Here is a 15,287-nt window from a genome sequence, read left to right on the forward strand (position 1 = left end):
CTGAGAGGAGAGTTTTTTCAACTGAAATACTGTGAACGAAGCTAGAGTGATTGGTCAATACCAGATCCAAGATCGTTATAGATAGATAGATAGATAGATAGATAGATAGATAGATAGATAGATAGATCGATAGATAGATAGATATATCCGTTTAGTTTTGTTTGGGTAGAAACTTCAGAATGCACTTTATCGTCTACCACCTGTTAATTTCATCTTTCAGGGTAATCCGATGGTATGGTTATACACTGTGGAACTCTTTTCAGCTTAGCATTATTCTAATAATAACAATAATAACTTTCGTATGGAAATTTATAGGTTTTATTATTGCATCACAACATGTTCCTGTACCCCATACGTTCATTGAATAACAATTTTCCGTATTCATAAAATATTACTTAAGATCACTGTTAATATTTTTAACTTGAAATACATGTACTATTTTACATCAATGAAAATATTCCATTCAATTGTTGGAAGTTTATTGCGACTTGTCATAGATAAACAAAGGAAGAAGGAAAATATATAAAAAAGGGAAAACACACCAAAAAGGTTTATATCTTCACATCAACTGGTAGGTGTGTCTTATGAAGAAGCAAATATAGATAAAAACAAAAAGTCAATCCAACACTTTCAATTCAAAATAACATAAAAAGTAGGTCGAGAGTATAATATTCAAACAATAGTCCGGCAGTGAAACTTGTTTAAATAAGATTGTGGATTATAGTCTCCCGGCTGCATGCTGTTGTATTGATAAGTACAAACGTAATTTATTTAAAAATATAAGAAAATTTAGTTGAAGATGAAAAATATATTCATAGACGGTTCTTGAAAACATTTCTTGGATTTTCATTTATAACTTCGTGTTTGCTGTTTTATTTGCTTCATTAGTAGAGCTTGAACCTAGAAATGCAATGAGAAAACGATATAAAATATTAATTTTTATACCTCGCAATTCCCAGACCTTATACATACATACATACATACATACATACATACATACATACATACATACATACATACATACATACATATATGGTGGCTGCCCCCTCGTTATCGAGTATGGCCATTGCACGAAGCTTAATCGATGTTGTTATCGTGCAATACCTGTGCAAGAATATTTTTTTAGTGAGGAAAGGCAGTGCACTGAGTCAATCCCACTCACTAAGCAACATCAGCCATAATCCGAAAAGAAGAACAAGTCAACATCATCGGTAACCACTGAGCCGCAGATTTATGTCGGAGTTATCCCAGTTACCTGAGTTACCTTCTCCTAGAAGGATGTACTAACAAAGGCTAGGAGTCCTTCACTCCCAATGGTTTAACCGCGCGATCGGGTATTCAGTTCGATTATTTCTATGTCCCCGCGCATGATATAGCCTTAAGATGGCCGTTGACTCTCAAGAGTTCCTCCGCCCTTTGACGGGTTTTATTTTTCATCCCGCAGGGTGTCCAATAAACACCCTCCTCACCAAGCGAGCTTGGTGGGGCTGCCGGTTTAGTCGCCGACGACCTGACCATGCAACAGGTTGTACTGGGTTACATGTTACCGGTAGCACTCGAAAGTGACCTGACATAACATACATATGTACATACATACATAGATACATACATACATACATACATACATACACTATTCTTTGATTGTTTAATTTTTTTGCTCTTTTGTTTCAATTATTTTGACTGTGGCCATACTTTTAGTCGAAGAAACCGACCTTTGGACTTATTCTTTGTAACCCTGGTACTTATTCTATCGGTTTCTTTTGCCAAACCGCTTGAATACGGGGACGTAAACGTCATCGGTTGTCAAGAGATGGTGGAGAGATAAACACAGACACAAACACAAATATATCCATCCATCCATCCATCCATCAATCCATGCATACATTACATACATACATACATACATACATACATACATACATACATACATACATACATACATACATACATACATACATACATATATATATATATATAACTTTCTTATTCTTTACTTAATTAGAAGTAATAGCTTGTCCTATTCGTTTCCAGGTGTAATAACCTGTCCTGTACTTTTCCAGGTTTATAATCTTAAGAATATTACTTTCCATGCTCGCATTTTCCCATGTAATATATATATATATATATATATATATATATATATATATATATAATATATATATATATATATATATACACACACATACACTCAAAATGTATGCACAGATGTTACTGCTGACGATGAAGATGATGATGGCGACAACGACAGCGGTGTTGATATTTTTGTTGGCGTCTATCATGGTGACGATAGCAGTGGTGTTGGTGGAAATTATATTTGTGATTATCACCATCATAACAATACTGGTATTGGTTTTGGTTGTTGTAGAAATAAGAAATACCAAATCTCACTTACCTCTGCTCGTGGTATAATTCCGCAGATTCATTCTCTTTCGTTTATAGATATCCTTTCTGATTACATCTCTAGTATCTTTCTTGTATACACAGTAGAATACGAAGATAAACGACCCTTGAAATGTATTGAAGATGACAAAAAGAAACTTAAACACTTCGGCTGCTTCGCCAAACGCGAAGAATGCTAAAGTCAGGCATATTCCAAGGAGGAAAAAGAGACCAACGAAGCCCAAAACACGTACTTTTCTTGCTTTGTGTTCAAATTTCCTCTTATTTTGTACTGAGATAAGACGCCAGATAACGAGAAAAAACACTGTAAGGTTGACGGTGAGGACGATTGCCACAGGAGACAGAAAAGCAGCGTAGAAAGATGTCTTGGACAACCAACAGCTACAAATAAATGAAAATAAAAGAAGACATTTACGAAATGAAATTCGTCGAATATTCAATAAATTAACTGAAATGTCACAGAGAGATTAAGGTGATGTGGCGAGAAAACTTCCTCATACTTGCTGTGAGTTATGTACATTGATAACTAAAATGTTCTTATCCAGTCTGTCAATATTCTGACACCACAAGACACACATTTCCATGTATATATATATATATATATATATTATATATATATATATATATATATATATTATATATATATATATATATATATATATATATATATATATATGTATATATATATATATATATTATATATTATATATATATATAATATATATTATATATATATATATATATATATATTTATATTATATATATATATTTATGTGTGAGTGTGTGTGTGTGTGTGTGTGTGCGTGCGTATGTGTGAGTGTGTGTACATGTGTGCATATATATATATATATGTATGCATATGTATGTATGTATGTATGTATGTATGTATGTAAGTATGTATATATATATATATTTATATTATATATATATATATATATATATATATATGAGAAAAGTTATTTTATAAACATATAATGGAAATGTTCTAGTTTTATCATTTTTATTAAGAATTTCACGTGCTCCTTGCATTTTGCTTCTCAATACCAGTAATAAATCTTTCAAGATCCCAATAGCCTTTGCTTTAACATGAAGTAGTTTTGCCGTGTATTGTTGCCTCTTTGTATAAGAAATTTTGATCATCAGATCATATCGCCGGCAAATGTTATCTTAATGTATATTATTTGTGCGTTTGATTTGATATCGTATCGTGTTTTGTTATGGCTAATTTTTTCCATCATTAATTATTTATATTTTACGGTGCATTCTGTATAGATGTATAACATCACTATCGACTCATTATGTATTTAAGAGCAATTGCAATGCATTGTATCACACCACACAAACAAAACTAGACAGGTAAACATTAGTACACAATATAAGTCTCTTATACAGGCTTATTCACAAAAGTGATTTATGAAGGAATCACTACTTATAATAAAGCAAAGATAAGATATATTAATCACAAATCAAAAATAAACAGCTGACAGATTACGTTTACATATCAAATGGTGAAAATGTAAACATCCGGGAGTAATGTTTCACCAATCACAGTGGACCTATAAAGAGGTAGACTCACACTAATAATTTTTGAAGTTAAGACTGCAAAAGTCAATGATTATCGTTTTCCTCAGTCAGGAAAATCGCAGTCAGGTTATTCATTTAACGTCGTTCAGTTGTCTTAATGTTGCGCCATTATACCCAAATATATAGGCTCAAGTAGAGCTGATGGTATGCATCCAGACGGATTAACTTCTTTCTAGTGGCAATGAGGCAAGCGTCAGTTGTGGGATGTGATGGTAGTAGATACTCATTGCATTCTAGTATAGAGAGATAACAGAGTGACGCCGTAGTAGGATGGTGAGTGGGGTGATGATGAAGTTAAGACTGTAAAAGTCTGGAACTGTTGTTGAGGGATCTCAGTACTTTAATATTGTCAAAAGAAAATATGACAAAATACATTGATACAAAAAGATAAACTGATGACACTGGAATGTTTTCTATCATTGCATGGTTTTTAACGTTCTATCCAGCACTGTCTCACTATTTGTTGCATTCCATTATTATCACGTTTGTTAGGTCCAAGATTCCGAGGCAACTTTACTAAGAGAAGTAAAGCTGAGCTAGGAGGAAAAAATGAACATGTAGAAGGAAGAGGTGATATATAAAAGGTTAATGGTTTATCGATGGGGAAGCCAAAGGCTAAGAGTGAAAGATGGTAGAATTGAGCAATGGAGAGAAAGCCGTGGAGAACTGACAAAATGAAAAATTGAAAAATGAAGAATGAAAAAAGAAAAGTGGAAAATATTAAAAAAAGCTATCTTAAAAAATTAGAAAATGAAATGTAAATGAAAAGAGGACGAGAAGCTGAGGTATTAATATAAAGTTATATGAATAGTGGACAGTGAGGAAGTCTTTGGAAATCCTCGTTTGAAAAAAAACCCAGAAAGTTTTTTTTTTCTTGATTTATCAGAGTTCAAAGGTTCCAAAGTTTAGAAAGTTTACTCATTGCATTGTCATGTTTTGCAGTCTTTGATTGAAAAGTTTTCTATCTCACGTAGGTCGGAGCTAATGACTTTTCAAGATCTCGTCCTTGAGACTGTTGCTTATCAATAAGACAGTTCTCTTTTTGACACTTACAATGAAAGAAGCGGGGGATCCTGTTTGTTTTAACGAATTTTAGCCGCAATTATTGGTGGAAATACCGTCACCATCATGTCTTGTTTCAAGAATCCCAAATCTATATATATAAAGCTGAAGTTGTCTGTGTATGGCAGGTTTGGTTGCCTTCAACTAATACTATCTCCTCCGAGACCCTGCGGTGCAAGTTGACCAAAATTGAGAGTATGATAGAAGAAGGCTTGCTCTTCATTCCGTAGAAGATAAAATTCAAATCGGACCATGTTAAGACCAAAAATTATTTACATCAAAAAGGTACTTTTTTTCTATGAAAATCCCTAATTTTTACGATTTTTGACTGCTGTGTCGCCTTTTTCCGGTGTATTTCAACCAGAAAAATGTTCACTTAAAGAGAATAACAAGCTAATAACAATGCAAAACTTTTACTTTTCAAACATTCCAATTCTAAAGGGTCGAAACAAACCTAAGCAACGCCGGGCGATACTGCTAGTTTTAGTATAAATAGAGAGATTTTAATTAGCAATTGATACGATATATTCTATGTTATGTAATAATTAAGTTGAATATGCAATGTTTTGTTTTGGTTTTGTATGTTACTTTCATCAATAGATATTTAGTTTTAGATTGAATTGAGAACAAATGAGATCATTGATACTCATGCTTCTCAGAAAAAATACGTTAACGATGTTTGTGAAGGAGGATTGCTATCAGCCACAAAAGTTGCGGTATTAGTTTGATGGTACTTATCTCCTGTTCTATTCTATAGTACTAAGTATATAAATAAGTCTAGCAAAATATTAGTCGAGGAGATCAGAGTACAGATATGAATAAAACAATAATACTTACACTTGGGCAATTCTTATGTAATTGTTTGTGTAGTTGATTGCCAGAGTGATTATGACAATGACTGCTGGAAGACCTGTCAACAATATTTGCGTACATATTAATTTTTAGTCATAAATAAGCGGCTTCTGAATCGATTCAATTGACTGTTTTTGTCTTTGTTTTTTGTTTGTTGGTGTTTTATTTTGTCCAGGAAATATGTCTACTTCAAAAGAAATTACTACTTTATTTCCTGCCATACTCCGGTCACTTTTTATCATTTATTCTTGGATTCTAGAAAATATGTACCCGTAGTATCAACTCCAATTCTATCAAGAATATGTTTCTAGGGGAAACGAAAAGTAAAAATGTTGCTGGAAGTTCTGGACGACGGTATGAAGAGTAAATTACATGCGCGGCAACAGAAATTCCCTCACGCTCGTATATTAGTTGGAGCATTAGGTGAAAGTACATGATGGGTAACTCTTAAGTTATTCATCTAATTGACGTGGAGGTGCAATTGCCCAGTGGCTAGGGCAGCGGACTCGCGGTTTCGATTCCCAGATCGGGCGTTGTGAGTGTTTATTGAGCGAAAACACCTAAAGCTCCACGAAGCTCCGGCAGGGGGTGGTGGCGATCCCTGCTGTACGCTTTCGCCACAACTTTTTCTCACTCTTTCTTCTGTTGGCCTGCTCGCTTAGCCAGCGGGGTGGCATCATTTGAAGGCTAAAACAATGCGAAGTGCATTGTAACCAGCGATGTGTAGCAACATCTGATAGCCTAGTTGGTCACGGTGATCTAACTGACATCTCGTTTCTTCCAAGCTGATTATGTTAAAGCACGAATTCTTTTTGTGGCACTCCCTAAAATATATATGTTGAATATATTACGTTCATGACAGAGTAAATACAAAGTAAATTTATTGAATAAAGTCGTCATTGGTTCCAGACGACTTCGAAATCTCTTGCAACTCTTCTGGACGGTCTCCTTGTTTAAGTTGGTGAATGTTGCCTTCAGTTCATCTTTTGTGTTATAAAGAGTTTTGTTGGTTTCTCGCTCAACTGCGCCCCCCTTCAATAATCAAGGGGGCTGCAGTCTGGGGAGTTAGGTGGCCAGATGTTAGGGGTGATGTGGTTGGAGAACTTGTCTGACAGCTATGACTGGGTTCTGCTTGTGTGGCATGGTACAGAGTCTCGTTGCCAGATATAAGGTTTTCAAGCAGCCACCCTCTTGACCTAGGGCAGCACTACTTCCTCCAGGCACTTGATGTTAGCCTCCGTGTTGAGTATGAGGCCATGTGGGAAGATGAACATAGGCATAACATTGCCATCACTAGTGATCACTCCAAACACCATGATGTTGACTGGTTGTTTGATTTTTATCACTCTCGGTACATGTTCGTTTTGGTACATGTTCGTATTGGAGCTTCTGGCGCGAATGCCAAGCAGTATAGAATGTCGTTTCCAAATTTCTGGTAGAGGGAATTGCGTCATGGTGCTGATTTTCTCACAGACGGTGCCCATCTGACCCTACCTTACAGTGAAGTCAACAAAATCAAAAACCAACAATGCGCATGCGCAAAATTAAAAATATGAAATTGCGACAATTTACCCATTGCACCCTGTATATATATATATTATATATATATATATATATATATATATATATATATATATATAAGTTTATATGCTTTCGTCAACGTGCTAAAATTAGCAGCTAAACTTCTTTAAATCCCTTTCTACAATCTTGAAAAATGGAAGAACAAATTGAGCAATGTACTGTTTGATACATTGACAGAACATCTTCAGTCAGTTCTGACTCATCAACTCTAACTTAATGCTAAACAACTACAGCAAAGTAATGTTTTCACTCAGAGTTTAATGCTCCTGGATTTGTGAGCCTGGATTTTACTGTGTTGTACTCTAGACTGGGAATTTTTGAAACAACACGATTTTAATTTCTAGCTTCTAAAGTATTTTAGGATATTGCAAGATTGGTTATAATGTAAATATCTTGCATGCTTTACAGCAGTGATTGTCAAATACTTTCAGTAACAGTAGAAGTGAATAATACAGATACAACGGAGCAAAATAAAGACTGAATGCCTATTCAGTAACATCCACTTAAAGAATGCTAAAAGACGTAATTTACATAACTTAGTTTAGTACCCAGAGTTCAAATCCCATCGTGGTCAAATTTTCTTTTCAACATTTTTGGTTCAGTGAAATGAATAAGAATGATATGTTGGGCTCGAGTAATTCAAGAAAAGCTTTTCTTGTCAACTAACTCCCAATTGCAAAACTGAAATACTGAGAATGAATTTGTTTGTGTGTGTGTGTGTGTGTGTGTGTGTGTGTGTGTGTGTGTGTGTGTGTGTGTGTATTTGCGTGTGTGTGTATTCGTGTGTATGGAAGGAGTGAGAAAAAATATGTGCATAAAAGATAAAGTTAGAGATAGAGAGACAGTAAATCATTATACATACACCAAGCCAAAATCGAACTCCACATCAAAAAAGATTCCTGACGTGTTCTGAATACAACAACCACTGACAGATAAACATGGACCGCTTCTACAGTCATCCATATGACAGTTGTCAAAAGGAAGTAGTGTAACAGAGCAGCCACTGTCTACAATAATAATAACAACAATCAGAATAATAATTTTTAACATTGGTACATGAATAATATGACTCTTGTAACTAATCTATTATCTCTTAACAAATGAACTCTTATTACGAAATATTCTGTGAAAATATATTAATTAGGTGTGGTAACATGTATGTATAATTTCGTTATGACGAAAAGAAAAAACAATTTTCATAGAGATATTGGTGTATATTTGTACGTATGTATATATATATATATATATATATATATATATTATATATATATATGCATGTTGTTCTTCTATTTGTTGCCCACACGCGGACTTATGTGTATGCAGAAGAATGATATTGTAATAACCCTGGTCTAACTGTGTTATATGTATATATTGACTGAGATTTTAAAATTTATAAGATTACATCTCTCGTAACTATCTGTTTATATTATATCGTAAGAATACGGTATATTGGAATCTACTATAATATGTATTGTGAAGTGAAGATTACACTGAATCTAATAATATTATTAACAACAACAACAACAACAACAATAATAATGATAAAAATCATTATAATAATAATAATAATAATATAATAATAATAATAATAATAATAATAATAATAATTATAATAATATTAGTAATAATAATAATATATGTGTATTCATGAATATGGATGTATATGTATGTTCCAGTATATATGTATATATATGTGTATATGATTAATTGTCTATGCTTATACGTATGTTTAATTGGCCTATTTATGTATTTATGTACATGTATAGGTGTATATATTTTACTTATGTATATATATGTGTATGTATATGTGGATATATATTTATATTTATATATATATTAATTGTACGTGTATCTTGTTTCATATATATACTTATATTTTGAAAGTACTTTATAATCTCTGACGAGGCCTATATATAATATATATATATATATTATATATATATATATATATAATATATATATATATATAAGTACCCCATTTTTAACTGCCTACAACCTCAATATAATTTACAAGTATAGGTACAAAAAATAACTTTTTTCCATAGGCTGAAACAGCTGTAAGTGATATTAATGATTCTAACAATTTATATTAATTTTTTTAATAACTACTTGTATTCTTATCTTAAATGTATTGAATTATATACTGTATATATGTATGTTATTATGGTTGTAGTTTTGTTAATTAAATAAGACAACATTCTAATATCCTAAAGCTGATAAACCAACTAATGTGTTTCTCCATTTTCTTATTTTATAATATATATATATATATATATATATTTATATAGATTCATATGAATATGGTGCTTAAGTTGAGACACCAGAATTTAGTACGGTATTATCCATACGATTAAAATCAAAATAACGTGATTAAAATCAAAATAAACAATAAGGATATTCAGAGGTAATGCAGTACGATCGTTTCATGCAACTCCATTTAATTGAACAATGCAATCAGTTTAAAATGTAGAGCAATCTTCAGCTGCATAAAGACATAGAAGTTAATTAAATTAGAACAGATGGACACATTAGTATAATTTTACCTAAAATCTCCAAGAAGTTAAGGAGATAGACAAAGAACATGTTGTCTCTACTTCAGCATAGAAGTTACTAAAATTATCAAGAAGACTCTGCCTGCCACTGATTTTTTGTCTTTATGGGGTCAGTTTTAATTTATAGACTAGTTTATCAAAGTATAAATTTATTTAAAAACATATGAAAAATTGACAAAAATTAATTTAAAATGTGTGCATCATCGAAAATGATAATGCAAAGATCCTGTGGGATTTTATGATTCAGTGCGACCATGAGATAGAGAATAGGAAGTCAGACATAGTCTTAATTGAGAAGGAAACCAAACTATGCTGGATCATAGATATAGCATGCCTAGCTGACAACAAGGAAGAAAGAAAAGTCGATAGGTATGACAGGTTAGCTTGGGAGGTAAAGTATTGTGGTCGATGAAAAAGGTGGTAGTGGTACAAATAATTGTCGGAGCCCTGGGAACAGTGAGTAAAAATCTTGAAATGTACATGGAACAAATAGGGGCTGCAATAAATGTGGAGCACTTGCAGAAAACAGCACTGCTTAGAACCGCTCGAATACTCGGAAAGTGCTCGAAAAAAAAGAGGTGTAACCTTAGTTCACTGACAGTGAACAGCTGACACCGTAGTACATCTCCAGCGTTAGAAGCTGGGCAAAGACAATAATAATGATATTAATAATAATGATGATGATGATGATGATAAATTAATGATGATGATGATGATACTACTACTACTACTACTAATACTACTACTACTACTACTACTACTACTACTGGCGTCTGATCTTCACTGATTGGAAGTGTTATCATGTACATTGTTTGGTCTTGGTATAAAAGAAGGGCTAAGTATTCTGCTCAGTACCACAGTTTTACTTGTCAGTTGTTTGACCATAACCAGTTGAGTATGCTCCTTGATTGCTGACTATACGTGCATCTTTGATCACGAGCAGAAGTAATGGAGGAGCATCATAGCCATGTGTTGAGAGAAATTCTTTAGGGTTTGAATAATTCACCCTTGGAAACTTAGGTGTTTCGTTTATCATCCTTAAACAAACCTTATTCACGAACCTTTGGAGCAGGATGGGCAACTCAACCTGATGAAAAGTCTAACTGGGCCCTACTTGCAAGGTCATGCGCTGTTTATCTTGATAGAAGTTCACCATGTCGCGCACATGTGGTTGTGATGCTTGTACCTGGTGTACCCTTATCAGACGGGTAGTCATAATGGGTATATACTTATTACCTAGTGTCACTCTGATGGCATGCGCTACTCAATAATAATAATAATAATAATAATAATAATAATAATAATAATAACGGGGACGTTTAAGATGTAAGAAGGAAAATACAGAGCTCCGAAATCTATCCACAAACATCGAAAACAAGGACACCCTATGGAGCCAAAGATTTACTAACAAAGAATTGGACTGTATCCGAGTAAGTAATACTAATTGAAATTTATTACTATTTTCGAAACGAAATGATGTATTTTGACTCGATATTATCTCCACCTCTAACACAACACATGTAAACATGCGTGGAACATCACGATCATCCCCGACCTCAAACACCATGTACAAAGGAACTACGAAGAAATTAAATGCCACCGATACTATTCAAGCCAAGAATAACAATCGAGCGGTACGTACATTAAACTTACAACAAAAAATGTACGAAAAACTACACGTGCGAAATAATGTGACAACAGAAATAAACGGACCGGTACCCTACGAAAATGACGACCGTCAAAATAATGGGCCGGACGTTGTACCTCATGTCCCGCAAATAAAACCCAAAAGACGTAAATGGACACGTGAGGAATACATTTCTATCTTACACGCATACTTCACAGCAATGCTCTACCCAAAAAATGAAAATACAACAACACATACATATAAAATATGGAAGGAAAATAATAGAGATATAGACTTGGATACAGCAATGAACCCTAATAAATTAGCTAACGTACGAAGATACATTCTCAACACAAACAAAATATCAGAAATAGAAATAGAACACCTGAAAGAAAACATACACTAGTAATTATAGATAAATTACTAGCTTACCATTAGTGCGGCGGTTGTTAACAGGAATGCTCTCACAAAGCATTTATGAACGCCTTGGCAGCCAGAATTTGCTACCAGAAGAACAGAAAGGTTCTAGGAAGAAGACTAGAGTAATGCATGATCTAGTATAAATACACAAAGCAGTTCTAAATGGAGGAAAATCTAAAAAGAAAAGTTTAATAATAGCTTGAATAGATTATAAGAAAGGCTATGGCATGATTTCACACTCATGGATAAATGAATGTTCGAGCATATTCAGTACCGCAGACAATATAAGAGAACTAATTAGCTGAAGAAATGGAAAGTAGATAACTACTCAGGAGATACAGACTTAGGGAAAGTTTATATCAAAAGAGGAATTTTCCAAGAAGACTCATTATCTCCCTTAATATTTGTCATGTTTAATCCCCCTCAGTTTAGCATTAAGGAACGCAAAGGCATGGTACCAGTTGAGAAGTAGTAAAGAAAAAATTAACCATTTGCTCTACATGGATGATCTGAAGCTTAGTAAGAATGAAAACGAGATAGATATATTGACACAAACTGTAAGGGTCTTCAACAAAGATAGAGGCATGGAATTCAGCAGAGGTAATTATGCAATATTAGTAAAAAAAAAAGGTACGGGTAGTTAGCAAAGAAGGCATCCAATTACCAGATGAAATCACTGAAAGAAAGGAAGAGTTGTAGGTATCAAAGAGTATTAGAATCTGACAGAGTACTGTACTAACTATAGAAATGAAAACTAAAATTGAGTTATATATCAGAAGGGTGAAGTCAAAGCCAAATGGTCCGAATAATAATAATAATAATAATAATAATAATAATAATAATAATAATAATAATAAGGAACACCGGGGGACGTTTAAGATGTAAGAAGGAAAATTCAGAGCTCCGAAATTTATCCACAAACATCGAAAACAAGGACATCCTATGGAGCCAAAGTTTTACTAACAAAGAATTGGACTGTATCCGAGTAAGTAATACTAATTGAAATTTATTGCTATTTTCGAAACGAAATGATGTATTTTGACTCGATATTATCTCCACCTCTAACGCAACACATGTAAACATGCGTGGAACATCACGATCATCCCCGACCCCAAACACCATGTACAAAGGAACTACGAAGAAATTAAATGCCACCGATACTATTCAAGCCAAGAATAACAATCGAGCGGTACGTACATTAAACTTACAACAAAAAATGTACGAAAAACTACACGTGCGAAATAATGTGACAACAGAAATAAACGGACCGGTACCCTACGAAAATGACGACCGTCAAAATAATGGGCCGGACGTTGTACCTCATGTCCCGCAAATAAAACCCAAAAGTCGTAAATGGACACGTGAGGAATACATTTCTATCTTACACGCATACTTCACAGCAATGCTCTACCCAAAAAATGAAAATACAACAACACATACATATAAAATATGGAAGGAAAATAATAGAGATATAGACTTGGATACAGCAATGAACCCTAATAAATTAGCTAACGTACGAAGATACATTCTCAAAGCCAAAAAAATATCAGAAATAGAAAAAGAACATTTAAAAGAAAAAATACACCAGGAAAATGTAGATAGAAGCCACACAACAATGCCCAATAATATAAACACTGAAACTGTAAAACACGAAGACAAACGCAACATTCCCAACAAACACGATGTAAACAACGAAGGGGAGCCTAATGATTATGATAATATGAAAAATAAAATAATCAAAGAACTGAAAACCACAGAGCCAAAATGGACCACCGACCATACCTCCCAAGAATAAAAATAAACGCAATAACAACACCAATTATAAACAACATAAACCTAGCCGTCACTGAACTAGCCACTGAAATAAAAAAAGTGATATCACTGAACTAAATGACTTGATATACGCAGCAGCCACTGCAGCCACAAAAGAAGCTGGATACTCACCCAAACCCGCCCAAACAGGAGTACCACCACCCAAACAAACCCTGTGGATAAATAACATCCAAAACAAAATAAAAAAAAATAGAAAAGACCTGTCGATTCTTAATGAAATCAGCAAACAAGCAACGCTACTGAGCAACAAAAAGAGAACAAAATTGCTCCGCAAATATAACATCACAGAAAAAGATTTGCCGGAGATAAAAGAAAAGCTGAAGCAAGATATCCTTGCCAAAGCTCAAAGGATCCGCCGGTACGAGAAACGCCAACGCTTCTTTGAACAGAACAAAAAGTTCAACTCCAACCCCAAAAAGTTCTACCAAGAACTGGAAAAAATAAAATAGAAGTCACTGCAGCACCAACGGCAGAAGAATTGGAAGAATTCTGGAGAGAAATATGGTCGGCGAACGAACAACCAAAAAAAAGGAGTACCAAAATAACAAACTCGGCATCTGAAGAACTTTGGACCCCCATAACAACTGAAGAGGTCACCCAGGCACTGCAAAAACTAAGCAACTGGAAGGCACCTGGGCATGACAAGATCCCCAACTTCTGGTTGAAATATCTAACAGGAATGCACAAAAAGCTGGCTGAAAACTTTAACAGCATACTAGCAGAGCCAGAGACAATGCCTGAATGGCTCACGAAGGGGAAAACCATCTTAATTCCCAAATCAAATGAAACAACAAAACCAGAAAACTACAGACCAATAACCTGCCTCCCTACTATGTTCAAGGCATTTACTGCAGTGATATCGCAAAGGCTGAACAAGCACCTGGACGAAAACAAACTGTTCCCAGAAGAGCAGAAAGGATGCCGCAAAGGCTCATATGGCTGTAAAGATCAACTAATGATTAATAAAGCCGTAACTGAAGACAGCCACAGAAAGAAGAAAGGCCTCAGTATGGCCTGGATTGACTACAAAAAGGCGTTTGATAGCATCCCCCACACATGGATCCTCGAAACACTAGCCATTAACAAAGTAGCACCAACAATCATAAAATTCATAGAGCACTCTATGAATAAATGGCAAACAGTCCTACACCTCCAAACAAAAGAGGGACTCATGAAAACCAAAGACATCCCCATTAGAAGAGGAATATTCCAGGGAGACACGCTCTCTCCACTCCTTTTCTGCTTGGCACTGTAACCTCTATCTGATATACTAAATAGAACTGGATGCGGATATATATGTTACGGCAAAACGATCAGCCACCTTTTATATATGGATGACCTAAAACTATACGCTGCAAATGACAAACAGCTGGAAA

At 34.3% G+C, this 15,287-nt stretch overlaps 1 protein-coding gene across 1 annotated transcript in view; it reads right to left on the reverse strand.

The window, feature by feature from the left end:
- Positions 1-611: 611 nt before the first annotated feature.
- LOC115217936 (adhesion G-protein coupled receptor G6-like) overlaps positions 612-15,287 on the reverse strand; it is a 46,433-nt gene continuing 31,757 nt past the window's right edge. The window contains exons 13-16 of the mRNA XM_036508036.1: positions 8,342-8,486; positions 5,884-5,956; positions 2,393-2,781; positions 612-900 (exon numbers count right to left, since the gene is read on the reverse strand). Of these exons, the coding sequence (XP_036363929.1) occupies positions 851-900; positions 2,393-2,781; positions 5,884-5,956; positions 8,342-8,486 (657 nt within the window). The 3' untranslated portion in view covers positions 612-850. The remainder of the gene's footprint in view (positions 901-2,392; positions 2,782-5,883; positions 5,957-8,341; positions 8,487-15,287) is intronic.

Source organism: Octopus sinensis, linkage group LG12 (assembly GCF_006345805.1).
Source record: "Octopus sinensis linkage group LG12, ASM634580v1, whole genome shotgun sequence".
Taxonomy (NCBI): Eukaryota; Metazoa; Mollusca; class Cephalopoda; order Octopoda; family Octopodidae; genus Octopus; species Octopus sinensis.